We start from the raw sequence: 27,479 nt of genomic DNA on the forward strand, positions 1-27,479 counted from the left end.
CAGATTTAAAGTAATCCTTATCAAAATACCAATATTTATCACAGAACTAGAATAACAAAAATTTATATGGAACCACTAAAGACCCTAAATAGTCAAATAATCTAAGAGCAAAGCTGGAGGTATCGCAGTCTGAGATTAAGATACTGCAAAGCTTAAAAAAAAAAAAAAAAAAGATACTGCAAAGCTGTAGTAATCAAAACAGTACGGCAGCACTGGCACAAAAACAGGCACATAAATCAATAGAACAGAATAGAGTGCCCAGAAAATAAACCCACCCTTACATGGTTAATCTGTGACAAAGGAGAATAGAATACATGATGAGTAAAAGATAGTATCTTCAAGAAATGATGCTGGGAAAACTGGGAAGCTACAAGAAAGAGAGTGGAACTGGACCACTTTCTTACATCATACACAAAATAAATTCAGAATAGATTAAAAACCTAAATGTGAGACTTGAAACCGTAAAACTAGAAGAAAATAGGCAGTAATTTCTTTGATACTAGCGATAGAAGCTTTTTTTTTTTTTTCTGGAGGCCTCCTCAGGAAAGGAAAACAAGAGGAAGAATAAACTTTTGGGACTATACTATCCAATAAGAGGCTAATACCCAAGATCTATAAAGAACTTATAAAACTCAATAGCCCCAAACCAAATAATCCAATTAAAATGGGCAGAGTGGGGTGCCTGGGTGACTCAGTTGTTAAGCATCTGCCTTCAGCTCAGGTCATAATCCCAGGGTCCTGAGATCAAGCCCTGCATCTGGCTCCCTGCTCAAGGGAAGCCTGCTTCTTCCTCTTCCACTCCCCCTCCTTGTGTTCCCTTTCTCGATCTTTCTCGGTCAAATAAATAAATATTTTTTAAATAAAAATAAATAAATAAAATGGGCAGAGGACCTGTACTGACATTTTTCCAGTGAAGATCTACAGATGTCCAACAGACACATGAAAAATGCTCAACGTCACGCATCAGGGAAATGCAAATCAAAACCACAATGAGATACCACCTCACATCTGTTAGAAGGGTGAAAATCTAAAAGACAAGACATAATAAGCATCGGTGAGGATGGGGAGAAAAAAGGAACCCTTATGCACTATTCATAGAATACAAATTGGTATAGCCCCTGTGGAAAAAGTACGGAAGTTCCTTAAATAATTAAAAATAGAATTAGCAGATGATATAGTAATTCTAGTATTGGGTATTTACTCAAAGAAAACCACAACATTGATTTGAAAAAACATATGCATCCTTATGAGTATTACAGCATTATTTACAATAGCCAAGATATGGAAACAACCCAAGTGTCTAACCATAGATGAATGGATAAAAAAAGTTGTGTGTGTGTATAAACACATACATACATGTACATATATATACATAATGGAATATCATAGATCCATAAAAAGAGGGAGATTGTGCCATTTCCCAAAGTTATAGATGGGCCTAGTGATGTAAGTCAATCAGAGAAAGATAAATACCATATGATTTCACTCGTATGTGAAATTTAAGAAATAAAGCCAAAAAAGAAAAAAGAAACAAAAACCAGACTCTCAAACACAAAGAAACCGTGCCAGAGAGAAGGTGGATGAGAGGATGGGTGAAATAGATGAAGGGATGAAAGATGAAATAGATGTTATACAACCGAAACTAATTAACACTGTATGTTGATTATACTTCAATTTAAAAGGATTAAATGGCAAAAAAAAAAAAAAAAGGAAAAGAAAAGACAACCTACTGTATGGACAAAAATCTTTGCAAGATACATATCTGATAAAGGCTTACTACACAACACATATAAAGAATTCCTACAACTCAATAGCAAAAAAAAAAAAAAATCCTAAAGTATGCAGAGGATCTGGAAGTTTTTCTGAAGATGACTGATGGCCAATGAGACTTGAAAAGATGTTCAACATCACTTATCAGGAAAATGCAAATCAAAACCACAATGAGACGTCACCTTACCTTTGTCTGAATGACTATTATCAAAAAGACAAAAACAATTGTTGGCAAGGATGTAGGTGAAAGGAACTGGACCCCTTGTGCACTCTTGGTGAGAATGTGAATTGGTGCAGTCGATATAAACAGCATGGAGTTTCCTTAAAATATTAAAAATACTAACTCAAAAAAATATTTAATCCCCCCAGTCATTGAAGCATTATTTACAATAGCCAAGACATGGAACCAACAGAAGTGTTGGGTGAATGAATAAAAAAAAAAAAATGGGGGTGTCTGGGCAGCTCAGTCAGTTGATCACCTGCCTTTGGTTCAGGTCATGATTCCAGGGTCCTGGGACCAAGCTCAGCATGGGCTCCCTGTTCAGCAGGGATCCTGCTTCTCCCTCTTCCTCTGCCATTTCCCTTGCTTAAACACGCTAATAAAAATCTTAAAAAAAGAAAAAGAAAATGTGGTATATGTATATTTGTATGATAGAATGGAATATTAGTCATTTTTTTAAAAAGGGAAATCTTTTTGAGAAAATCATTTGAAACAACATGAATAGACCTTGAAGACATTAGGTTAAATGAAATAAGTCAGACAGAGAAAGGCAAATACCATACCATCTCACTTACTGTGTGGAATCTAAAAAAAAAAAAAACAAGAAAAACAAAACCAGAAAAACTCTAAATCCATAGAGAATAGTGGTTGCCGGAGCTGGGACTGGGAAAAAGTAATGTGAGAAGGTAGTCAAAAGGTACAAATTTCCAATTATAAAACAAATTTCTGGGAATACAATGCACAGCAAGGTGACTATAGTTAATACTGTATTGCATATTTGAAAGTTAAGAGTAAGTCCTAAAATTTCTTATCACAAGGAAAAAAATTTAAGTATATGTAGGAATGGATGGTAACTAGGCTTATTGTGATGATCATCTCACAATATTTGCAAATATTGAATCATTCTATTACACACTTGAAACATGTTTGATGTCAATTATATCTAAATGTTAAAAAATGGGCAAAGGGCCTGAATAGATATTTTTCTAAAGGTTTACAAATAGGCAACAAGTACATAAAAAGGTGCTCATTATCACTAATCATCAGGGAAGTAAAAAACCACAAGGAGATGTCACCTCACACAGTTAGAATAGCTGCTATCAAAAATGAAAGAGATAACAAGTATTGGCCAAAGTGTGGAGAAAAGGGAACCCTTGTGCACCAATTCAGTGTTGGTGGGAATGTAAGTTAGTAGAGCCACAATGGAAAGCAGCATGGAGATTCCTAAAAATATTAAAAACAGAACTACCACATGATCCAGCAATCTCACTCCTGGCTATAAGGAAATGAAATCACATTGCAAAGAGATATTTGGGGGCAACTGAGTGGCTCTGTTAAGCGTCTGTCTTTGGCTCAGATTGTGCCTGGGATCAAGCCCCACTTTGGGCTCCCTGATGAGCAGGGAGTCTGCTCCTTCCTCTGCCTGCCACTGCTTGTGCTCTTGCTTTCTGACAAATTAAAAAGGGGGGGGGGGTAAGAAAGAGAGAGAGAGAGAAAGAGAGATTTGCACCTCCAAGTTCATTGCAGCATTATCATAATAGTCAAGAAATGGAAACAATCTAAGTGTCCAGGAATGGATGACTTGATAAAGAAAATGTGATACACGCACGTGCACACGTGCGCACGCGCGCACACACACACACACACACACACACACACACGAGTGTTAATTGGCCACAATAAAGAAGGAAGTCCTGACATTTGCAATAACATGAATGGATCTTGAGGACATTATGCAAAGTGAAGTCAGATAGAGAAGGACAAACAGATGATCTCACTTCTGTGTGGAACCTAAAATAGCTGAATTCATAGAATGAGCAGACTCGTGGTTGCCAGGGATGAGGGGTAGAGGAATGATGGACAAGTAAGCGGTTCCAGCTGGGAGGTGAATGAAGTCTGGAGATGGCATATACAGCATGGTACCCGTAGTTAATACTATATTGTATATTTGAAAGTTGTTAGGAGTGGATTTGAAATGTTCTCACTGCATAACACCCAAATACAAAAATACAAATGGTAACTAGGTGAGGTGGTAAACATATTACTGCAATTACTTCTCAATATGCACATATATCAAATGATTATGTTGTACCTCTCAAACTTACACAATGTTATAGGTCAAGCATATCTCAGTAAAGTTGGGAAAAATAAGATACAAAAGACTCTGGCAAAAAAGTAATGTTCATTGAATGAGTCAAGAGCAGACTGGAGGTCCTGTTCCAGGTCAGCTTCAGGGCTCGCTTAGTGAAATGAAGGAAGTGGCAACTTGGACAATGCTAGGAGGCGGAGGCATGCCCCAAACAGGCGGAATAAAGTTTCCAGGAGGATGGGCTCTGCTTTGCTGCCCTGAAGACTGGGCCAGATCTCAGAGCCTACCTGGTCAGCCTCTACCAGGGGACACCCAAGGATACCCTGGGGCTTAGTATTGGGTGGCCTTCCAGGTCATTGATGGCCTATTGGCAGGGGAAAAGCCCTAATGTCCATCTACCCTGGACTGAAAAATCCCAGAGTACAGGTTGGTTTTTTTCAGTTTGATAGAGGGAGAGAGGGTACAAGCAGAGGGAGAGGGAGAAGCAGGCTACCAGCTGAGGAGAGCAGGGATGCAGGGCTCGATCCCAGGACCCTGGGACATTTCAACCGACTGAGCAACCCACGTACCCCCGGAATACAGGTATTAACATGATTTCATAAAGGAAGAAAATACAGTGTAAGAGTCCACTAACTTGCCCAAGGCCCCACAACTAAAAGCTACTGGAATAGGAATTCCTCTTGCCATTCTCTTAGGCTCTACACTACACTGCCTCCCTAACTTAACCGCCCTAAGACTCCATTTCCTTTTCCATAAGACCAGAACCATCAATGCTTCCCAGCTCACAATGTCTGGGGAAATTCAGTGGTAGAATGAACAGAAACAGGAGAGCCCGGGACTCAGTAAGCGTGCAGGAAATAACGGGTGTTCGGCAAGTGTTGTTTCTCCTTTGCTAGTCTCAGATCCCCCTTCAGGTGCTCAGCTCTCACCCAGGGAGGACTTGCATTACAGAACAAATGGAGGGATGATGGAGGGAGCTGGGTGGGGGATGGGCGAGGTGGATGACAGGGATGAAGGAGGGCACTTGTTGGGACCAGCACTGGGTGTTCTGTGTAAGTGATGAATCACTAAATCCTACACCTGAAACCAACTTTACCATACATGTTAACCAACTAGAATTTACATAAAAAACAAAACAAAACAAAAAAAGGACTTTCAGTGTTATCACTGAATCCTAGAATAAACTACTCAGACCAGTGGGGGAGGGGGAGGAAATCACATGTGACCTTGGAAAAGGTCTTCCACTCTGGACCTGTTGGGTCAGTGGCAGGAAGGTGCTCTGGATGTTTGCCCATAAGAGTTAGGAGATTAAGGAACAGGAGGAAGCATGGAGACAGCTCAGTGCCTGCCTAGTGACAGGCACACAGGTAACTGCAGCCTCCCCTTATTCCAGTCAGTGACCTTGATCATGGTGGTGGAGAGGGGCAGGAGTTCTACCTTGATTTCACTAGAATAAGGGAATTAATATGATTACTTTACACAGCTACTAAAGATGAAAGACTGTTAAAGGAACTTGGGCTGGTTAGTCTAGAGGACACTGGGTTTATAAACCGAGTTAACTGGGCACTGACACCTTTTAAATGCAGAGCTTCCTGGGGATCAAGAGAGGCCCAAACCCTTTTCATCTGATAAGGTTTCTGTTATATTAAAGGGGGAAAAATGTTGAGGTTTCCAGTATATTAATGGGAAAAGTCTTTTTTAAAGGAAAAATATTGTGTTAAAAAATACTAAATCGGGGTTATAAATACCAGTGTTGGATTTAACAAATGTTACCACACAAAACTAAAGCTAATATAATTGCGCAGGTCCTAGGGCAACTAACTAGATTTATGTATTTCTGGAAGATCTTAACTCGCAGAGCACTGCAGACAGGCACCGGTAACGGGACACAAACGTTTTTCGGTCCTGTCAGAGCACCTACTTTGAGAAAACGTCAACTTATTGAGCTTGAGGGCGCATCTGCTTGGAATTGGGTCCCTCACCACCTCTCCCCCTCCTTACACGACAGGCCCATTGGAAGGGGGGCCGGACATTTTACAAGCCGCGGGGTCAGAATGCGGCCCTGGAGCAGACACTTGGAGAGAGGTTTCTCCTCGGCAGGGCATTGTCCTTCCTCCACCCACTCGCCTTCCCCGCCCCTGCACCCCCCTCCCCCGTACCTCCCCATCCTAGCACCTAGCCCCATCCTGAGACGTTGGGGCAGGGTGAGAAGTAGTTACATGGTTGGCACATGGGCAGGACATTTATGTAGCTGTAGCAACCAGTTTAAACTTTTGTGGGTTCTGATGAAAAAAAATTTTTAAAAAACCTAGAATCTTCTCCCCAGAAGATTTCGCTCTCCCCACGCACTCCCCACTTAGCCACCCACGCAGCAGGATTTTCCCGCCAAGTTGCCCGGAGAGGTCCACACCCCGGGGTGACCCCCAGCGAGCGTGTACTCTGTCCCAGGCCCCACCTGGCCCCTGGGAGCAGGCCCCGGGCCGACGCGGCTCTGCCGGAGCTGGGCGGGGCTTGGGGCGGTGTGGCCCGGGGCCGGCCCCACCTGCATACGCCGGGGGCGACGCGGCCAGCCGGCTTTGCACCTCGCGGCCACCGCCTGCGCCACGGCTCTGGGGTCCGACACTAGACCGCGCTGCTGCAGACCCGCTGCGCAGCTGCTCCCGGATCCCGGACTCGCGGACGCGCCGCCACTACCGCGGCTCGGTTTACCACCGCTGTTCCCGGGCCGCCGCCGTGGCCATGAAGATGCACTTTTGTATCCCGGTGTCCCAGCAGCGGCTGGACCCGCTGGGAGGCCGCTACGTGGTGCGTGGCGGGGTCAGGGTCCGACTCGGCTGGGGAAGGTCGGTGACCTGGCGGGGCGGGGGGCTCACCTGCTCGCTCAGCTAACCCGGACGGTCTGTCTCTGTTGCAGCTGTATTCGGTGTACCTGGACGGGTACCTCTTCTGCAGGGTGCGCTACAGCCAGTTGCGTCGTTGGAACGAACAGGTGAGCAGGTTCGAGGCAGCTGAGTGCTCCCCAAGACACGGGACTTCTTGAGGACTCCAAGTTCCTAGTCTGTAACTTGGTATCGCTTGGCGTACATCTCCATGTATATAGGTGGCTGCTCCTAACCATCTACAGCCGGGAGATGAGGGAATCGGGCTCAGGTCCTTCTCCTAAACCCTTTTCAGCCCAACGATCCCCAGCGGCCCCACCTGGCAGGGTGCTGGGAGATGGTGGGCCCCATTCCAGTGCCAGCTGTTTCCCCAAGACAATGCCCCCATTCAGAATGAGCATACTCAGCCTAGACCAAGGTGCCTTAGGAATCTTGTACATAGGTATTTAATCTTCTTTCTCCCAGAGTTTCTTAGGCTTCTTTAAAAAGGTGTGTCTATTTTGTTTTCAAAAATTGTATTTATAGGCTTCAGGTACTCACTGGCAGTCTGGAAACCTGGGAAAACAGATGAATTATCAAGACAGGAGGCCATTTCCCACTATAGTTTCTCACTCAGATGTGCTGGTGGCATTTTCTTTGAGAGGCAGCCTGATTTATTAACCTGCTCTAATGGGTTTTATTGTCCTAATAAGGAAGTGTTATAAGTCTTCAAAATGGGTTAGAGGATTAAAAGAAAGCTCCGAAATAAACTTCACCCTCCCTCTACCTCCCTGCATAGTGTTTTCTTTTTAATCAATTCTTTTTTTTTTTTTTTTTTTTTTTTTAGATTATATACCCTGATTTTAAAGAGAATATACCTAAAATTAGAAAGAAAGGGGAGCCTGGTTACCTCTGGGGGAAGAGCATGTGACTCTTGATCTCGGGGTCCTGAGTTTGAGCCTCAGGTTGGGTGCAGAAATTACTTCAAAAATTAAACTCAAAACAAAACTGAGAAAGAGACTTGTTCAGGCTATTAACATTTTGGGGAGAATCCTTCCAGGAAATCTGGGTTTCTAGTGAGTCGATACACCTTCTGTTGAAGGGCAGCTGTCAATTTCATTTTTTCACTATTATAAACATTGTAGTAAACCTTCTTGCTCATATTAGAGGGTGTTGGAAAAGTCCATTTTCAAGGTATGATTACATTTCTTTGGAGTCAACCAAAAACAGGTATAATGCACTTTTGTGTTGTCCTGTCTGAATTGCTAACACCTGCTGCAGTTGCCCCAGAAGGTTCTCAGCAATGATGGTGGTCTGATTGAATAAGGAAGGGCATGGATTCAGACTTTGGCAAGTTGAGAATCTACTTGTGACCAAAACGTGTCTGGGGATTTGAGAGGACTTAAGGAAAGAGAAAGTATAGGTGTGTTATGTATTTGGAGGAGAAGGTTGAGTCATCATCTCCCCCACTAATCTGTCTTCTCTAATGTGAGGTGGGGTTGGGGAAGTTGCCATTCACAGCACGTAAAGCATGAGACAGCAATGGGGAGCAGGGGGGTTGTGGAATTGACAACTTTCTGGCTTGTCACCTTACCTCCTTTCTGACCTTCAATGTTTTTCATCAAAAATGAAAAGAAAATAGGTGGCCATGGGTGTCCACTTTCCAGGGTACTTGTAAAGAGTACGGGCCAGTTTCTTCCAGAACCTGGGACATGGTACGTGCTTAGTAAACATTTAGGGACTGAGAGTCTTGAAGTCCTTAATCTGGCCCTTCTTAACTAACAGACTCAGAAAAATGCTTGTTTTCAGAAAAATTAAGACCTATTGAATCTTAGCAGGTTCAGAAGCAGAGACATAAAGTGAGTAAACTTTTACTCTAGATCTTCTATTTTGGAAGCCATTAACAAAAAACTATTAGTCACCTTTTTTTTTTTTTTTTAAGATTTTATTTATTTGTCAGAGAGAGAGAGCACACACCAGGGGGAGCAGCAGGCAGAGGGGAAGCAGGCAAGGAGCCTGATGCTGGGCTTGATCCCAGGACCCCGGGATCATGACCTGAGCGGAAGGTACATAGTTAACCGACTGAGTCACCCAGGCATCCTTTTTTTTTTTTTTTTTTTTTTTTTTTTTTAAGATTTATTTACTTGAGGGAAAAAGGGGTGCCTGTGGTGGGAGGGACAAAGGGAGAGAATCTCAAGCAGACTGCCCATTGAGCATGGGGGACTCAGTCTCAGAACCCAGAAGATCATGACCAGAGGCAAAACCAGGAGTTGGACGCTTAACTGACTGAGCCACCCAGGTGCCCCATTTCAGTGGACTCTTACATATTGAATTGCCATAGCCTGGTGCTCAACATGGGGTATAGTATAGATATTAATACTTCATATTAAGGAGCACCTGGGTGGCTCAGTCAGTTAAGCATCTGCCTTCGGCTCAGGTCATGATCTCAGGGTCCTGGGATTGAGCCCCATATTGGGCTCCTTGCCCAGCAGAGAGTCTTCTTCTCCTCTCTGACCACCCCGTCTCAAATAAATAAATAAAAATAAAAATTAGTATTTAAAAAATACTTCATATTTGTCTCAAATTTTTCAAAATCCTAATGTAGAGATTTCTTTACGCAGTTTCCAACTATCTTACATCTTGTAATTAGCATTTTTCTCCTTTCAGTAGGAACAACTTCATTTTAAAGAAACTATTTAGAATTTAGGTGGTTATTTGCATTGTTAACTTAAAACCACAACAAGCAGTAACTGTGTGTTAAGGTTGGTGCTGAGAGCTTTACATGTAATATCATGTTTAATTTTTATAGTAGTTCTATGAGCAAGGATTATAATTAGCCTCATTTAACAGAGGAAAAACTCTGAGGCACAGCTTGCCCCAAATCAAACTGCTAGTAAGTATTGGAGTCAAGATTTGATCTCCAGAACCTGCTCTGGCCCCTTATATTTTGTGGTTTCTTACTGAAGTCAACAAAATAAATTGTATCAGTAAAACAATTGGGTCTTAAAGTAACAAGCTTTTACTCTCTTTTGTAATAACATAAAATTTCCTAATTTTAGGTGTTCAGTGTGGTGAATTTTGGTTAAGTGTATACACTACTATCACCATAATCAGGATAAAGAAAATTTTGCCCTCTAAAAGTTCCCTTGTCCCCTTTGCCCTTGATCCTTTCCCTCCACTTCTTTTTTTTTTTTTTTAAGATTTTATTTATTCATTTGACAGAGATACAAGTAGGCAGAGAGGCAGGCACAGAGAGAGAGAGAGAGAAGCAGGCTCCCTGCTGAGCAGAGAGCCCGATGTGGGGCTGGATTCCAGGACCCTGGGATCATGACGTGAGCTGAAGGCAGAGGCTTTAACCCACTGAGCCACCCAGGCGCCCTCTCCCTCTACTTCTGACCCCAGGCAACCAAGCTCTACTTTCTGTCTGAGTTCTGGGCCCAGGATTTTATCCAGCTGCTCAGCCAGCCTCTTTGGGGTCCACAGTAAGCTCATCAGCATGACTCCCATCTTGTATGTAGTCTGAGTAAGGTTGTCGGATTCAGCAAGTAAAAACACAGGCTCCCCAGTTCAATGTGAATTTCAGATAAACAGCCAAGAAGTTTTTAGGTAAGTAGATTCGTGCAGTATTTGGGACATGCTTAACTTTGGGACATACTTAACACAGGGCATCCTGTGTTTTGTCTGGCAACCCTGAGTCTGAGAAAATCTAGGGGACTCCTCTCAGGCGCTTCTCAGCTAGATCTTACTCTTCTGTTCCACTGAAGATTTGCAAATGGCTCAGAATTCTTAATCTGACTTACTACAAAACGCTTTTAAAGAGGAAACAATAAAAGGCCCCATCTGTGTGTGCACTGGAGTACGTTTCCTAGGAAGTTCTGTATTCTGATAGAAGAAGAAATATGTCATCTTAGAGAATTAACTGATTTATTTAAGAAATATTTACTAAGTTCCTATTAGATGGCATGCACTGTGGTATATTACATGCAGATGGAACTTCAGGACATGTGATTTTTTTTTTTTTTTGAAGATCTTATTTGAGACAGAGAGTGTGTGTTTGAGAGAGAGAGAGCACAAGTCAGGGAGCGGGAGCAGGAGAGGGAGAAGCAGGCTCCCCGCTGAGCCACCCAGGTGCCCCATTTCAGTAGACTCTTAAATACTGAATTGTCACAGCCTGGTGCCCAGTGTGAGGTATAGAGTATATATTAATACTTCATATTTGGGGACACCTGGGAGGCTCAGGTCATGATCTCAGGGTCCTGGGATCAAGCCCCACATTGGGCTCCCTGCCCAGCAGAGAGTCTGCTTCTCCTCTCTCTCTCTGATCCTCCTCCCCACTCTCTCAGTCTCAAATAAAAAAGTAAAAATAAAAATAATTACTAAAAAATACTTCACATTTGTCTCAAATTTTTCAAAATCCAAAAATAGAGATTTCTTTATGCAGTTTCCAACTATCTTACATCTTGTACTTAACATTTTTCCTCTTTCAGTAGAAACAACTTCATTTTAAAGAAACTGTTTAGAACTTAGGTGGCTATTTGCATCTCAAGCCTCACCTCCCCTGGGAAGTCCTCCTTGATTGCATGAGATGCCTTTCTCTGATTCCTGGGTCACTTCATGTTTAGACCTTGTCACATTCCTCCTTTTGTGTATATATTTGCCTTCCCCAGGTTATTTAGTTACAAAAGCCAAATATTTACATGAAAGAATGAATGAAGGCTGTGGGTATGGTATACCCAGCATGGACTCCTTCTTTAGTAGATGCTCAACAGAGATTTGGTGAAGGAGAAGAAGGAAAAATGAGAGAGAGAAGGGAAAAGTAATGAAAATCTGCCATTCCTTAGTTTATAGGACCTTGGATCTCCCTGAGCTTCAGGTTACTGTGATTATAGTGTAGCTTTGATGTGAAGGTGGAAGGATGACATGTTGATGGTGGCGGTGATCGATGATCGTCTACTCCACGGGACTATTTTGAGGACCAAATGGAAGAATACATAAGCTCCAGGCTAATGTTCTTTGGATGCCACAGATGCCACAGTCTGGATTGCTTTGTGCTGTGGTCCTTTATCTGGTGACTCTGGGGTTTTGATTCAAAGGGGCCCTAGAGAGGTGGGATGGATAAGTCAGCATTAGAAAGGACACTGTTTGTGTCTGTAATTCCACTTGTCCCAGGTCACCACTGTGGGGTAAGCGTGGGGGGCTGGGAGTGCATAAGGCAGGGAAAGAGAGGCTATTTTCCATTGGCCAGTAAAGTCCTCTTCATGTTAAAAAGCAGAACTGTCTGATGGAGAAATGCAGGAGATTGTGCTGGGATTAAAAATATATATTATCTAAACATGGCCTTTCAAAAACAAGCAAAAACCCCAAACAAACAATACATCGCATAATAAACAAAAGAGGTGTGCTTTCCTTTGGAGAACTTTGAAGAATCTTTAAAAAGAGTCTTTGGGCTAAACTCAAATACCAGGTAATTCTTAGCATGCTGTTGGTTTTAATGGCTAAACTGTGTGCTGAGACCAGTAGAAAAGGTCATATTTTGCTGGAGTTGAAGAACTTGGGGAGTCAATGATTGATGTTTGGCAGACATAACTACTCAGTTTATTATATGTTTATCTTCCGCCTTAAACCAGTATTAGAGAAGGGAGGGGAAAGATTCCTTGGGAAGTGAGCTCAGGTTGTAAAACCGGCTGGGAGAGTTTGGGCTGTGTTGGGTATTTGAACCTTAAGCCATGGTGACTTTTCCCCTAGCTCTTGGACTTATGGTAGGGACTCCCCCAAGATGCTTTCCTGCCCATGGAAAACGCAGATGGCTCTGGTGGCTCAAGGCTGCTGTGATTCAGACCAATTTGGGAACATCTTCGACATTTATGAACGCATGCCTAGGAAGACAGTTGCCTTCTAAAATCGCTTAATCCATGGATCAAGAAATAGTCACATGCAGAGAAGACCCTTTTCTGCTCCTATTTCGTTGAGTTAACAGAGATGGGATACATAAATCCCAGGTTGTTTGAGCAGTCTTGCCTGGTTTGATGCTCCAACTGGGGTGTCTTTGGACAGTGTTTAACATAACACAAAAATTGCCTTGAATTAAAAAAAAACTGTTGCTGTAACATTTTATGCTAACAGATTTAAGGGAGGAAAAAATGCAAACTTCAATGGCTATAGGGGTCGGGTAGGTAATTGAAATGAGAGGCGGGTGCCAGGTGAGAGGCAACTGGTGGAAACTGCTTAGGCCTCCTTTAAAGGGGATGATTACCCAAGGAATGTGAACCCAGTGATTCCAGAACCTCTGATTTTTCAAGAAGCCAGAGCATCAGGGTTTTGTTGTTTTGTTTTGTTTTCAATAAACTTTATTTTGGTGGATCAGCTTTAGATTTACAGAATAATTGCAAAGACAGTACAGAGAGTTCCCATTTATTCCCGCACCGAGTTTGCCCTGTTGTTTTCCATTAGTAGGGAACGTTTGTTACAGTTAATGAACCAATATTAACACACTATGATGAACTATAGACCTCAGTTCAGTTCTATTTCTTTAGTGTTAACCTGATGTCCTATGGCTGCCCCAGAATCCCATCTAGGACCCCACAGTACATTTAGTTGTCCGCCTACTCTCCTCTTGACTGTGTCAATTTCACAGACTTTCATTGTTTTTAATGACCTTTTTGAGGGGCGCTCATCAGTTATTTTGTGAGATGTCCCTTTGTTAGAATCTGAGGTCTTTCACATGAGCAGGCTGGGGTTATGGAAAACCACAGAGGTCCAGGTCATCCTAATCACATCACAGAAGAGCATCTGTATTAATGTGACTTACCACTGTTGATGCCTTGATCACCTAGTGGAGGCTCTGTTTGTCAGGTTTGACCACGGTGAAGTTACTCTTCTTCCTCCCTTTCCCAAAGTGTACCCTATGGGAGGCAGTCACTCTGGGCAGTCCGCACTATGGGGATGAATGCTCCGTGTCCTTGTGGAATGAGGATCGACAGAAATTATTCAGGATTCTTCACAGATTTTTCTCTTCTCTCCTACATATTTATTCAGTAATTGATAGCTGCATAGACTTCTGGATATTTACTTTAGACTTTGGGTTATACTTTGATACTGCTTTATTTTGTTATGTTAGCTGTTCCAGCTTCAACGGAAGCTCCTTCAAGTTTGCTCCTGGAACTCTTTCACATGGGCCCACTGTTGATTTTTTTGTTGTTGTTGTTTTGAGCACTTTTTTGGTTTTTTGGTGCTACAAGATGCCCCAGACACCTCTTCTATATCTCCTGCTTCAGTCCTAAAAATCAACTATTTTCTTCATGGAACCCTGGTTGCTTTAGTTGGGGAATGGTTAAGAGAAACCAAGATCTTGGACTAGGTATGTTCATTGCTACTATCATATTATCGCTTCAAGGTCCTCTCAGCTGACAGAGCAAGGAAATATGTGTATACATGTAGCTATAACTATCTTTATATGTTACCATCTGTGTCTATGTTAAGCTAAACATGAGTTCATATCAACATCTCCAAATATAATCCATCACCACATGGGTCATTCCAGCCTACTCCCCTTGCTTTTGTAAAAACTCTCACTTCAGTAATGAAAAACCCGATTCCCATCACTTGCCATCCATTTACTTAACGTATTTTACCTATAGGCAGGCATTTACTAACTTCTCTAGCTCTTGGACCAGTGCTGTCCAATAGAACTTTCTGTGCTCATGGAAATGCTCTATGTCTGCTTTGTCCAGTTCAGTAGCAGCTTGCCACAAATACTGTTGAGTATTTGAAATGAGGAACTGAATTTAAAATCTTATTTCTTTTTAATTTATTTAAGTGTAAGTAGTCACAGGCGGCTAGGGGACATTCTGTCGAATGGCATAGCTCTTGGCCATTGCAAAGATATTAGCTTTTCCTTGAGTGAGATAGGAAGCCATGAAGGATTTTGAGAAGCAGTGGATTGATCTGGCTTATCTTTTTAGAAAGTTACCTTAGATGCTGTATTAAGAATAAACTGAAGGGGACAAGGGCAGAAGCAGAAAGTTCTGTTGTGAAGCTGTTGGAGCAATGAGGCAAAGAGACGACAGTGTTTTGGACCAGGATAATGACAGTAGGGGTGGAGAGAATTGGTAAGTTGTTGTGGTTTTTATTTCATTTTATTTTATTTTATTTGAAAGAGAGAGAGGGAGAGACAGAGAGCATGAAGAGGGGCAGGAGGCAGAGAGAGAAGGAGAAGCAGACCCCCTACTGAGACCCCCCCACCCCCCCCACCCCCCCCCACCCCCCCCGATGTAAGGCTCCATCCTTGGACTCTGAGATCCTGACCTGAGCCAAAGGCAGATGCTTAACTGACTGAGCCACCCAGGGGTCCTGAGAGCTGGTAAGATTCTTGATGTATTTTAAAGCTAGGGTGTATGCAAGGTAAATATTCACCAGATACACACTGTATTTGTGACAAAGGCCATGGAATTAAAATTCCTGCCTGTTTGTTTCTCTTAAATATGTTCTCATTTCCTTTAAGCCACTGACTATGACAATATTAAGAGTTTTAGTCCTTCTCCCAAGGTACCATGTTTAACCCTGATTTCTGGCTAGTTTTTTTTTCTCATATTTTATTTTATTTTTCATTTATTTTTAAGATTTACTTATTTCAGAGAGGATAGGGAGGGACAGAGGGAGAGAGAGAATTTCCAGCAGCCTGAGTGTGGAACCCAACATGCAGCTCCATCTCCAACCCTGAGATCATGACCTGAGCCAAAGTCAAGAGTTAGAGGCTTAACCCATCCAGCCACCCAGGCACCCCTTCTTTCTCTCACTTTAAAGAGAATGACGTCGTGCCTTATCTTCAAGCTGCTACTGTAAGTGTAGGGTTGAAATGAAGGAAGATGCACTTTTGATCATCTAATTTAAAACATATTTTTGACATATCCACTATTTAGCTTGCATAAAAATAACTGCCACCTTGGTCTTATGTCAACATTTGGATGGGTGGAAGCCTGGGAAGGGCCTCACTGGGTTTCTACAGGGATCATATGTCAGCCTTATAGGAATTTTACAAGCCAGCACTGTCCTATAGAAATATAATGGGAGCCATATGTGTAATTTAAAATTTTCCGGTAACCCAATTAAAAAGTATGAAAAGAAACAGGTAAAATTAATTTTAATTAGTGGATCTAAAATATTACCATTTCAACATATAATCAATATAAGGGATTATTAGTGAAACATTTTACTTTTTTTCCCTCTGTACTAAGTTTGGCAGTCTGGAGTGTATTTCATACCGATGGCATATCTCAAGTCGGACTAGCCATATTCCCAGGGCTTATTAGCTCTAGCTAGGGGATACCTTATCAGATAGCATGCTGTAAACGTCTGTGATGTTCAGACTTGGTAGAGGTGGGATGGGGAATTAAATCCCTAACTATGCTCATTGGTATCACAGATACTATTGGAGAATGAGTTAAAGAAACATTGTATGGTATAAGTGGTGGGCATTCTTGCAAAAACAAATGAAAAATTAAATCTACCAAATCTACCAAACTCAGACTCAAGAGGTCATTCTGTAGTATGTCTAACAGTATCCCCAGAAACCTATCTTGAAATAAACTTCTTGGGAAAACCAAAGCAACCCCTTTTCTTCCTTGTGGCCACCAGGAAGGGTTAGTTTTAAATTAAGTACTAGAATGAGACTTGCCTGAAGAGGGGATGCTTTGATGTCTCATCAACCTTGAATTGGGGGTTCTTTGCATTAACTGTGTGCTTTCTGGATTTCAGCTGAGGCGGGTCTTTGGAAATTGCCTGCCACCCTTTCCACCAAAGTACTATCTTGCAATGACCACATCCATGGCTGATGAGAGGAGGGACCAGTTGGAACAATATTTGCAGAATGGTAGGTATTTGCATTTTATTTTTACAGATTTATTGAGATACAGATTATAGACTGTAAAAATTCACACATTTAAAGTGTGCAGTTTGGGGGCGCCTGGGTGGCTCAGTGGGTTAAAGCCTCTGCCTTCAGCTCAGGTCATGATCTCAGGGTCCTGGGATCGAGCCCCGCATCGGGCTCTCAGCTCAGTGGGGAGCCTGCTTCCCTCTCTCTCTCTCTTTCTGCCTGCCTCTCTGCCTACTTGAGATCTCTCTCTGTCAAATAAATAAATAAAATCTTAAGAAAAAAAATAAAGTGTGCAGTTTGGGGTACCTGGGTGGCTCAGTTGGTTAAGTATCTGCCTTTGGCTCAGGTCATGATCTAGGTCCTGGGATCGAGCCCCATGTCCAGCTCCCTGCTCAATGGGGGACTCTGCTTCTGCCCCTCCCCCTGCATGCTTCTCTCACTTGCTGTCTCTTTCATATAAATAAATGAAATCTTTTTTTTTTAAGTGTGCAATTCAATGGTTTTTAGCATATTTAAAGAATTGTGCAACCGTCCACCATAATCTGAGAACATTTTTGTGACCCCAAAAGGAAACCTTGCACCTATTATCAGTCACTCCTTATTCCTCTCCCCCACATGCCTCTATCACCATCTATATTATTTTCTGTCTTACTAGATTTGCTTGTTCTGGACATTTTATATAAATGGCACATACAAAATACAGCCTTTGTATTTGGTTTTAAAAATATTCTGTTTTCACATTTGCTTTTGGGTGCTGTATATTAGCATTGATTAAGAAGTCAAAGACCTATTCCCTGGATCAAGACTGAAATGGAGGGATGAGATAAACTGTCTTCCTGAAAGCTCTCAGGAAATATCAGAGATGCATTTCCATCTCCGTCCTTGCCAGGGAGCCTTCCAGGTCTGCTCTGACCCTGGTGAGGCTTGAAGTGTCCTGGTCCTTGCCCCTTGCTTGCATTCTGCAAATGTTGTGCACAGCAAAACTGTGACTGGCAAAATCAAGCACGCGCAGAAAGGGGTTTTGGGAGAAATAGCAAAATTGGCATTCAAGTATTTAAAAATTTTGAAAAGAGGCAATAGTATGTACACGAAATATTTTAAAACTTGAACTGTCTCAAGAGTATACAATGAAAGGTACATTCCCTTACAGGCCAGTACCATCCCCCGCCCACCCCTAGGCCTCTAGAAGTAAACATGATGGCTTAAATACTCCTTGGAAACAATTTCTGTCTACTGGTGTGTATGCACATCTCTATTTGTTAAACACAAACTGGAATGTACTCTTCATGCTTTTTGGTTCTTTTTTTTTTTTTTTTTTTTTTTTTGGTAACTGATTCTTAAAAACTTTATTCTGAAAGAAGTTCTGACTTACAAAACAGGTGCAGAGATAATGCAAAGAATTCCTGTAGAGTCTTCACCCAGATTTCCCAAATACGAACATTTTATAATTGCTTTATCATCCTCTCAATTTCGTGGTATGCGTGTATAATATGTATATAACTTTTTGAGAGGCCTGGGTTACAGACATAAGCCACTTTCCCCTTAAATATTTCTGTGTGTATTCCCTAAGATCAAGGACATTCTCATTGACAACCTCAGTATAGTTATCAAAAGCAGACAACACTGATATAATAATGTTATCTAATCTAGAGACCTTGTCAAACTACACCAACTAACCCACTGATACCCTTCATACACAAGAAAAAAAAGTTTTTTTCTTCTGTAAGTTGATTTTTCCCTCTTAAAAATCTGTGTTTTATAGACCATTCTAGATCAGCCGTTATAGACTTTATTCATTACCTCTCATGGTGGCACTTGTTTCCTTAAAGATAGTCAATAAAAATTCTAGAAGTCATCTATTTCCCATTCATCTTTTGTAATGAAGAATTGACTCTTTTAGACCTGTTAGATAAGCCCTTTCAAACTCAAAAATGTAATATCTGTTGAATTTTTCTTCTCTCTTGGTTTGATATCCATATCTGAGGGAAATAACTCCTTTAACTACTAGCCTTTCTGCAAATGATCACAGAGCCTACAGGACTGCTTTTCCAGTTCTGGCCTTTGTGCACAACATGGGGCTGTCGCCTGCCTCCTCTTCAGGCAAGGCAGTGCAAGGAGAGAGCGGAGCTTGGTGTTGCAACTATGACATGGGCTCCAGAGTCAGACCCAGAGTCAAATCCTAGCTTTGCATTTCACTGGCTGTATGACTTGGGCAAGACATTTACCCTCTTTAAGCTTTAGTGTCTGTCTGTAAAATAGAGATAATATTTATCCTAGGGTTTGTTGTGAAGATTAAATGAATTAAAATATACAAAGTGCTTAGCAATGTACCGGGTTCTTAACAGTTGCACAGTAAGTACTAATTGGATGAACATTTTTTTTAACAGCTTTCCCCATCTCCAAGAATCCATGCTAACAATTATGTTAATTTGCATATCTACCACATGGATTCCAGAAAATAAGATAGGACTCCCCACATCCCAAAATCATCTCCCTTAAAACAGAGGGAATACCTTGTACAAAAAGTTTCTCGTAATACTGGAGATCTTCTTTTCATTATTTTCTTTTGAAAAAATGTTGCATTGTTTGGGAAAGATACATCTTTTTTTTTTTCTTTTAAGATCTTATTTATTTATTTATTTATTTGAGAGAGAGAGTGAAAGAGAGCATGAGAGGGGAAAAGGTCAGAGGGAGAAGTAGACTCCCCATGGAGCTGGGAGCCTGATGTGGGACTCAATCCCAGGACTCCAGGATCATGACCTGAGCCAAAGGCAGCCACTTAACCAACTGAGCCACCCAGGTGCCACAGGGGAGATGCATCTTGAAATGACTTTGCCAGTGCTAGTTTTGAATGTTAGTAGAAGTGACAGTGAGGCAATCACTTGAAACAGCAACAAAGAAAGAAGGAAAGGAAAGGAAAAAGGGAAGGGAAGAAGGAAGGAGCGAGGTAAGGAAGGAAGGAAAGAAAGAAACAGAAAAAAGAAAAAGAAAGGGAGGGAGGGAGGAAGGAAGAAAGGAAAAGGCATGGCAGGGTTGGGGGGTGGAGGGGTTGGGGGGCTGGGGAGGGCAGGGTAGGAAGAGAAGGGAAAGAGAAAGACATTTGCTACAGATTTAGTAAGCATGCAAGTTTGATTAGACTGCAGGGTCCAGGAGAGGCCCTACAGGGAAAAGGGTAAGAAATGAGACAGCAGGCTGGGGAGCACCTCCTGCAGGAGTTTGAACTTTTCACGGGAAAGTTTCTGCCCCTCTGCTCTGACCACAGCACCTGAATATTGGTATCTGAACTTTAAAAACTATGAAGGTGAATACTCTTACAGGTATAGAAGAATAGAAACCTTGAAATTGCTGACAGCCTTCTAATCACTTCTCTGGGGATAACCACTTGAAAGCTCCTATCCATAAGCGAGGTACTCGGAATCAGGGTTTCTTGGTTAATTTCAAATTTTCAAATTGAGAAATGTCTTGCCGAAGTAGGAGTTCAGGTCCAAGTTTTAAGATCTTTTTGCCTTTTCCCATTAATCTCATCCTCACCCCGGTATACAGCAGCAAGCTGTAATAGTGAGCGATACGGGGATGTGTGAATAAAGTGGGACTCCTAGAACAGATATAATGGGTTCGTGTTGCTGTCGAGGCTGCCTGGAAGAGGCAAGCTTTGTGGATTTGCATGTGTCTGACAGGTCATAGCTCTGTTGCCTGAGGAGAGAGGGGTGACCGGGAGGGCCTTCAGGGCTCCCTAGAGGACAGAGCAATTTAACAGAGAAGTCAAGCTAGCCCCATGCTAATCTGATTCACCATCCTTATTTTTCAGTAACTGTGGACCCAAACATGTTGAGAAGTGACATCTTCATTGACTTTCTAAAATTCGTACAGCTGGTAAGCATGCTTTTCTTTATTTACTAAGATCATTATTTTGCTGCTGAACATGTCTCTTAATTACCATGTGTGTGTTTCCAGCCATTGACCTCACAATGGATAAAATAAATTCATTTGGAGAAACTGGAGAATGCTTCCTATTTTAGCTTTTTTGGGGGGGGGAGGTTTAGATTCTAGAAGGAAAGTAAGCATGTCACTTCACCTTTGAACTTAATTAAGCAGATACTTTTTAATCCTGTAGTCTAAGCATCGTACATCTCAAAACTGACCATGGGGAAGAGAACCTTTTATTATTAAGGGTGCCACAACAATTCGGGGACCTCCTTCTGTAGCTGGGATCCAGTGTACCATAGTGAAGACATCGAGATAGCAGTAGGAGCTGGACCAACTGTTCCTTGTATATTCTCTGCTCCTGACTTTGTTGTAAGTGGATCACAGAGAAAATTCAGTGTGAACAGAATGGCAGAGCAACTCCCTTTCCTTTGTTGGTCTACAGAACCACTGGCCACTTGCCTGTAGAGGCTGGAAGTTTGCCCAGTAGGCTTGGTTAGCACACTGCTCATTCACATTGTACATTTTTATGCCTACGAGTATGTTCTTGACTGAATGGAAAGCTTTGTGAAGATTGAAGTCATAAGAATAACATGATTTTTTGAACTGGATCCCTAGCTAGGGGAGGAATGATACTTTGATGGGGTTTGTAAAAAATGGAAGCCAATTTCATTTATTCAGTGGGTCAACCGTGTTGGTATAGTAACTGGTCCATTCAACCTGAGAAATGACCCTGGAGTATCCCATTGTGTCACCATTCATATTTTCACCTGTATTTGATGGCTTAAAAAATACACATTTTCTTTTTCTTAGAGTTTGTTGTTGATGTGTTGTAAAATTCAAGAGGGTTGTAAAATTCAAATAGCACAGAAGGGCGTATGATCCCACCACCAACCTCCAGCAACCCTCTTCAGAGGCAGTAGTTTCCAGTTTATTTTTTTATTTTTTATTTATTTTAAGATTTTATTTATTTATTTGTATATATATATATATATATAGAGAGAGAGAGAGAGAGAGAGATCGCGCGCACATGCGCGGGAGCAAGCGTGAGTTGGGGGGAGAGGCAGAGGGAGAGGGAGAAGCAGACTACCTGCTGAGCAGGGAGCTTTTTGAGAGACTTGATCCCAGGACCCTGGGATAGTGACCTGAGCTGAAGGCAGACGCTTAACTGACTGAGTCGCACAGGTGCCCTAGCTGTTTCCAGTTTAACAGTGTAGAACTGTTTCCAGTTCTACACATTTCTGTGCATCCACATGCATTCATATCTATGCATATCCTTTCTGTTTTACAAATAAGCACATATTCCACGCACTTACTGAAACTTTTTAAAAAAAATTCTCATCTTGCAAATCCTTCTACGCCAGTCCCCAGAGGTACAGTGGCCTCAGTTTTATCATCTTTTTTATGTACATTGTGACTTTTCCATTTAGCACTTTTTAAAAGCCATTCATGGGGTATCAGTGTCTTGGAGCTTTGAGTATCTTTTCTTCCGATACTCTGAAAGATTTTTGCCTGGTTTTAGTTCTGTTAGTGTTTTACCTTACCTTGCTTCCTCTGATGAGATTTCCACTTTTGTAATGGCTTTATTTTTCTCCTCTGTGTCTTCCATCAACGTGGCCAGCTTTTCAACCTTTTTGTTATTGTACCTCTTTTTTGAGGCCTTCATCTCTTCTTTGAGGTCTTAGTTCAGAGAAGCTCTATTTTTATTAATACATCTATCATTGGCATCTCCTTAGTGGCATGGTTGGAGAATATAGTTTTTACCCCAAGTTGGTCACGATTCCTCCTCCTTCCCTGCAGGAGTTTTGCCAAGGGCTCTGGCTATTTCTTCTCCGGCAGTCACTCAGCTTTGAAAGGGTCTGTGCTTCATGAGTCAGCTGACACTCAGTGTTGGCGAGGAGCTAGGGTTGAGTCATTTGAATCTGTCCATTGTACTTCTGGATCTTACCTCTTGTTTCTGAGCACTTTCTCTAACATTCTTCCCAGAGGGCTGAGCAGTGTATCTAGCAGTGAAGCCATAACCACAGTTCCACACATCATGATCTAGCATTTTAAACCCTCTTTTTGGGTGCTGGGGTGGCTCAGTCTGTTGGGCATCTGCCTTCAGCTCGGGTCATGATCCCAAGGTCCTGGGATGGAGCCCCATGCCAGGCTCTCTGCTCGGTGAGCAGCCTGCTTCTCCCTCTGCCTGCCGCTCTCCCGCCAGCTCGTGCTCTCTCTCTCCCTTTCAAACAAATAGATAAAATCTTTAAAAAAATAAAATAAATCCTCTTATTGACTAAGTAGTTTTAGGACCGGCTCAGGGTTTAGGAGTGCAAGGTCAGGAGTGTGATGACCCCGGTTTTAATTCTGGCTGCCCAACTTTCCATTTGTATGGCCTGGGGGGCAATGTACCCAGCTTCTTTGTATCTCAGTCCCCCAACTGTAAAATAGGGGAATCATTCCTGCCTCACAGGGCTATTTTGAGGATTGAGCAAGCCTTTAGTATCTCTTAAAGCCCTTAAATATCATCCAGCAAACTAACACTTACGAAGTACTTGCTACCATTAACATAGGTCTTTTCTTCTCTTCCCAACCATGCTGAGAGATTGCTTTCTGCAAAGATAGTGTGTCTGTACATTTTCTTTTTTTGGCCTCACCTGCCACCTGGTAGTGTCCAGTTGGCCTGTAGTTATATTCCCAGACACGCTAGTCCCTGGGGATTAACTCCTTGCAGCCGGCTTCCCTGTGACTTGAGCTCCCTGGCACCTCCACACTTCTTCTCTCCTCCCCAACCAGATCTGATTTCAACTGCACTGGGCAGTCCCTTTGAAAACCCAGTATTGGTTCAGGCTCCGACAATTTTCAACTTCTCCCAGGAGGATCTTCCTTCCGGTTGTTTTCTGTCTCCAAAAGGAGAGCAGGACGGATGTTTATAAAGAAGCTTGATGATTTTGAAAAAGGAGTTTAAATCAGGAAGATGGTTTCATCTCCCCTGCACCTCTGTCCTGCCTTATGCTGTCCTTTATCATTCACACATCAAGCATATACCTAGGGAGTAGTGAATACGCTCCGAGAGCCAGCACTGCTCTAGAGGTGGGGGAGTCCCCAGCAAATAGCACCAAGTCGAGCTCCCGGAGTTTACTGTCGCCTTGGGGAGACAGAAAAGTCACTGGGCAGGGCATTAAGTGTAATGAATACTGTGAGATGGGACCACGCACCATGATACAGGAGCACGCGCCATGATACAGGAGCGCGCACCATGAGACGGGACCGTGCACGGTGACTCAGGAGCCTGTGCTATGAGATGGGGCCATGCACCGTGACGCAGAAGCACACATTGAGACGGGCCACACACCATGATACAGCAGCGCACACTGTGAGACAGGACCGTTCATCATGATGCATGGACACGCACTGAGATGGGACTGCGCACCCGTTACGCAGACGCATGCACTGAGACGGGACCGCGCACCGTGAGACAGGAGCGCGCATCGCGAGACAGGACCGCACACAGTGATGCAGGAGCCTGTTCTGTGAGACGGGACCGCGCACCTTTACGCAGAAGCACGCACTGAGACGGGACCGCGCACCGTGATGCCGGAGCACAAGCTGTTGAGGCGGGACCGCGCACTGTGGATGCAGGAGCACCTGCTGTGATTCGTGAGAAAAGGGCCAGGAGACACTGCCATAGGATGAGTGTGTGTCTGGGGGACCTTCTAAAGGAAGTGACAACTAAGCTGGTATTGGAGACTTCTGGGGTGGGCAGGGAGATCAGATTATACTCTAGCTTTTTTCTTCCTGTTAGGGACAAAACAACAAAACACATAGTGTCTGGCCTTCTGGAAGCCTCAGAACTGATATTAGTAAAAGGGAAGCAGTAGCCACTTAGCAATGGGGGTGAGTCTACTCCAACTTCCAGGAATCCCTTCCCCGACCACCTTGTAGGGCCAGAGCGATTTACTGGCAGTAAATCCCTTTTGTTTTGTGTCTCTAGACTCCCTTCATTTACCACGCTCTATGTTTTTCCCCTGTGATTGTCTTGGAGATAAAGGGATTTTTGAAAAGGTGAAATCAAAGTCTTTAGACTAAAGACTTTTTTAATGTTCTTGATTCTTAAATTGTAGTATTCTATGGTCTGATGTGAACAACATGTTTGAGAAAAAGAAGACTGAGAAGGTGTTTGGAGTAGCTTTTGTGTGCCTGGAAAGTTAGGGGCAACCTATTGACTGGGAAGTCTAGTTCATTCTGGCTTTGCTTGGGGGATCTGAGAAGTGACTATTTCTTTACTCCTCTTGAGAATGTTTATCACATGCCTGTGTGATAAGACCTCCATAAGAGTCCCCAAACCGTGGGGTTCAAAGAGCTTTGGAGTTGGTGAACATGCCAAGACGCTGGCAGGGTGGTGTGCCCAGAGAGGGTGTGGAAGCTGTGTGTCCCTTTCCACGTCTCGTGGCCTAATGCATCTTTTCCATTTGGCTGTTTCCGGGTTGTGTCCTTCATAATAAGTGGTTGATAGTAGGTAAAAAGAACTTTCCTGAGTTCTGTGAGCATTTCTTGAAAATTACTAATCTTGAGGAAGGTGTCGTGGGAACCCCTGATTTCTAGCCAGTTGGTCAGAAGTGTGGGAGGCCTGGACTTGTGACTGGGATCTGAAATTGGGGAAGGGCTGTCTTGTGGGACTGAGGGCTTAACCTGTGGGGTCTGCGCTAACTCCGGGTAGGTAGTGTCAGAAGTGGGATGAGTAGAGAAAAACTGTTTTTCCTTGTAGCATCCTGTGAGCATTATTAAGGCCAGTGTAGATTGTATAGTGGTGAGCATAGCTGCCTTTCAGGAGCAAAGTAAGGACATTGGAGGGGTTTAAGCAAGAGGAGAACATTTTTACATTTGTGTTTTAAAAATATTTCTGTGACTGGTATGTGGAGAGTGCTTTGTAGTGGAGGAGAATAGAAACCAGGCGGCACCTGGGTGGCTCAGGAAGTTGAGAGTCTGCCTTTGGCTTGAGTCCTGATCCTGGGGTCCTGGGGTCAAGCCCTGTGTTGAGCAGTGGGGAACCTGCTTCTCCTTCTCTCTCTGCAGCCCCCACCCTTGTCGCTCATGTGCTCACTCTCTCTTTCTCTCTCACAAAAATAAAAAAAAATAAACTAGTTAAAAGACTGGAAGCCAGGAGGCCATTGCAGAAGTCTGGGGGAGGAGATGTCAGTTGGGTCTAAGGTGCTGGTGGTGGACAGGAAAAGTGGATGGATTCAAGAGCTAAGAGTGTAAGATGTGAAATATGCACAACTCAGTACTTGACTGGATAGGAATGTTAAAAATATCTTCCTGACTCTTTTCTTGAATCCTTTATTTCTTACCTGTTGGTGCTCATTCTAATGAAAGGGACATGACTTCCTCCTCTTTCCTTCCACTAGCAATAATGCTACTATATAACACAGCTGGGCATTTGCTGTGAGTACTGTTCCCAGTTCCACACCTTGCTTCCTTGAATCTTGACCACAGCCCTATGAGGTGGGCACTATTACCATCCTTATTTTAGAGCTGAAGGAATGAGGAATACAGAGGGCAAGTAACCTCTCCAGGTTGGCACAAGGTCCCATGTGGTGAGTGCAGGAGCTGGGCTTGGAACCCATTTCCTCACATGGTCCAGCCCAGTCCCTTGGAATCTCCAAGGGGATGACTGCAGCTAACCTCTGAGTTCCCCCCGCCCCTCTCTTCCCACTCATTTTCACCACACAACCAAGCAGGTCTTTCCATAACTCTGTTTGCAGCCTTCTGCTTTCTTTTGCGTTTTTAATAAAATCCTCAAGTGTCTGATTTCAGGGCTCTTTATAATCTGACCCACTCTGCCAATCCAACCTGCTTTCTCGCTTTTGCAGAAGAATTTAATCATATCATTTTAGCTGTTCATGTAATGTAGCTATCTTACCAGTCTGCAATTTGGTTTGAGTTGGCAGTTGCCAATTTATAAGATAATATAAGTTAATGCTAGGATTTCTTTCAGAATCTTACCAAAAAGCAATGGCATTCTTTTCATTCATTTTGAGTGTTTTTCCCCTGAGGTAAGAGATCTCTGTGATTATAGGCCCCAACACTTGAAGAGCCAACATCTAGGCAAAGATGTACTTAGAAAGAGACTATTTGCAACAGTTATTTGGAGGGAGCCCGTAGAAATTTAGTAATTGTTAGTACATGAGAGGGTAGTTAAAATTTAAAGTCAAAGCTTGCCCTTTGATAATAAAATTGGGAAAAGGAAGCCTGTCATTAATGTATCGGCCTTTTGAGGTACCTGGGTAATACAGTTGAGTTGTTGCAGTCCCCCAGTTCCCTACAAAACCTGATCTGTCGTATCTGTGAATGTGGTCGGGGTGAGGAAAGGAGAGGCGTTGCCTGTTGAAGGGAAAGGTCCCAGTTGGTCAGCTCATCTGAGTGCAACTCTGTGATCTCCGAACTCTTGTAGGACTGGTCATTTGGTTCTTCTCTCCCCCAGCCTGATACCAGAAAGGCAGTAACCTGGGCTGGGTGCACATTGTCTAGTCGCCCCTGTATTAGTGATATTCTAGCTTTTACAGTAAGCTTAGAACACAGACAGTGGTTTCTCTCAGTTCTCCCCAGGATGATACATAACCACTGTTATTCTAGATGCCGAGGAGAGAAGCGAACTCATTGCCTACAGTGGATGCATTGGTGCATTAGGGTTTAATCCTCTCGTAGATCCTGGGATCAGAAAGGCTGTGACCTGAATCAGCCTCCCAGAGATGAGGCAGCCCT

At 42.9% G+C, this 27,479-nt stretch overlaps 1 protein-coding gene across 2 annotated transcripts in view; it reads left to right on the forward strand.

Annotated features, from left to right (window-relative positions):
- Positions 1-6,667: 6,667 nt before the first annotated feature.
- Positions 6,668-27,479, forward strand: part of SNX31 (sorting nexin 31) — a 58,577-nt gene continuing 37,765 nt past the window's right edge. For both annotated transcript variants that reach the window (XM_044247097.1, XM_044247098.1), the window contains exons 1-4: positions 6,668-6,884; positions 6,994-7,068; positions 16,691-16,805; positions 20,617-20,681. In XM_044247097.1, the coding sequence (XP_044103032.1) occupies positions 6,819-6,884; positions 6,994-7,068; positions 16,691-16,805; positions 20,617-20,681 (321 nt within the window). In that variant the 5' untranslated portion in view covers positions 6,668-6,818. The remainder of the gene's footprint in view (positions 6,885-6,993; positions 7,069-16,690; positions 16,806-20,616; positions 20,682-27,479) is intronic.

The sequence above is a fragment of the Neovison vison genome, chromosome 4 (genome assembly GCF_020171115.1).
Source record: "Neovison vison isolate M4711 chromosome 4, ASM_NN_V1, whole genome shotgun sequence".
Classification (NCBI taxonomy): Eukaryota; Metazoa; Chordata; class Mammalia; order Carnivora; family Mustelidae; genus Neogale; species Neogale vison.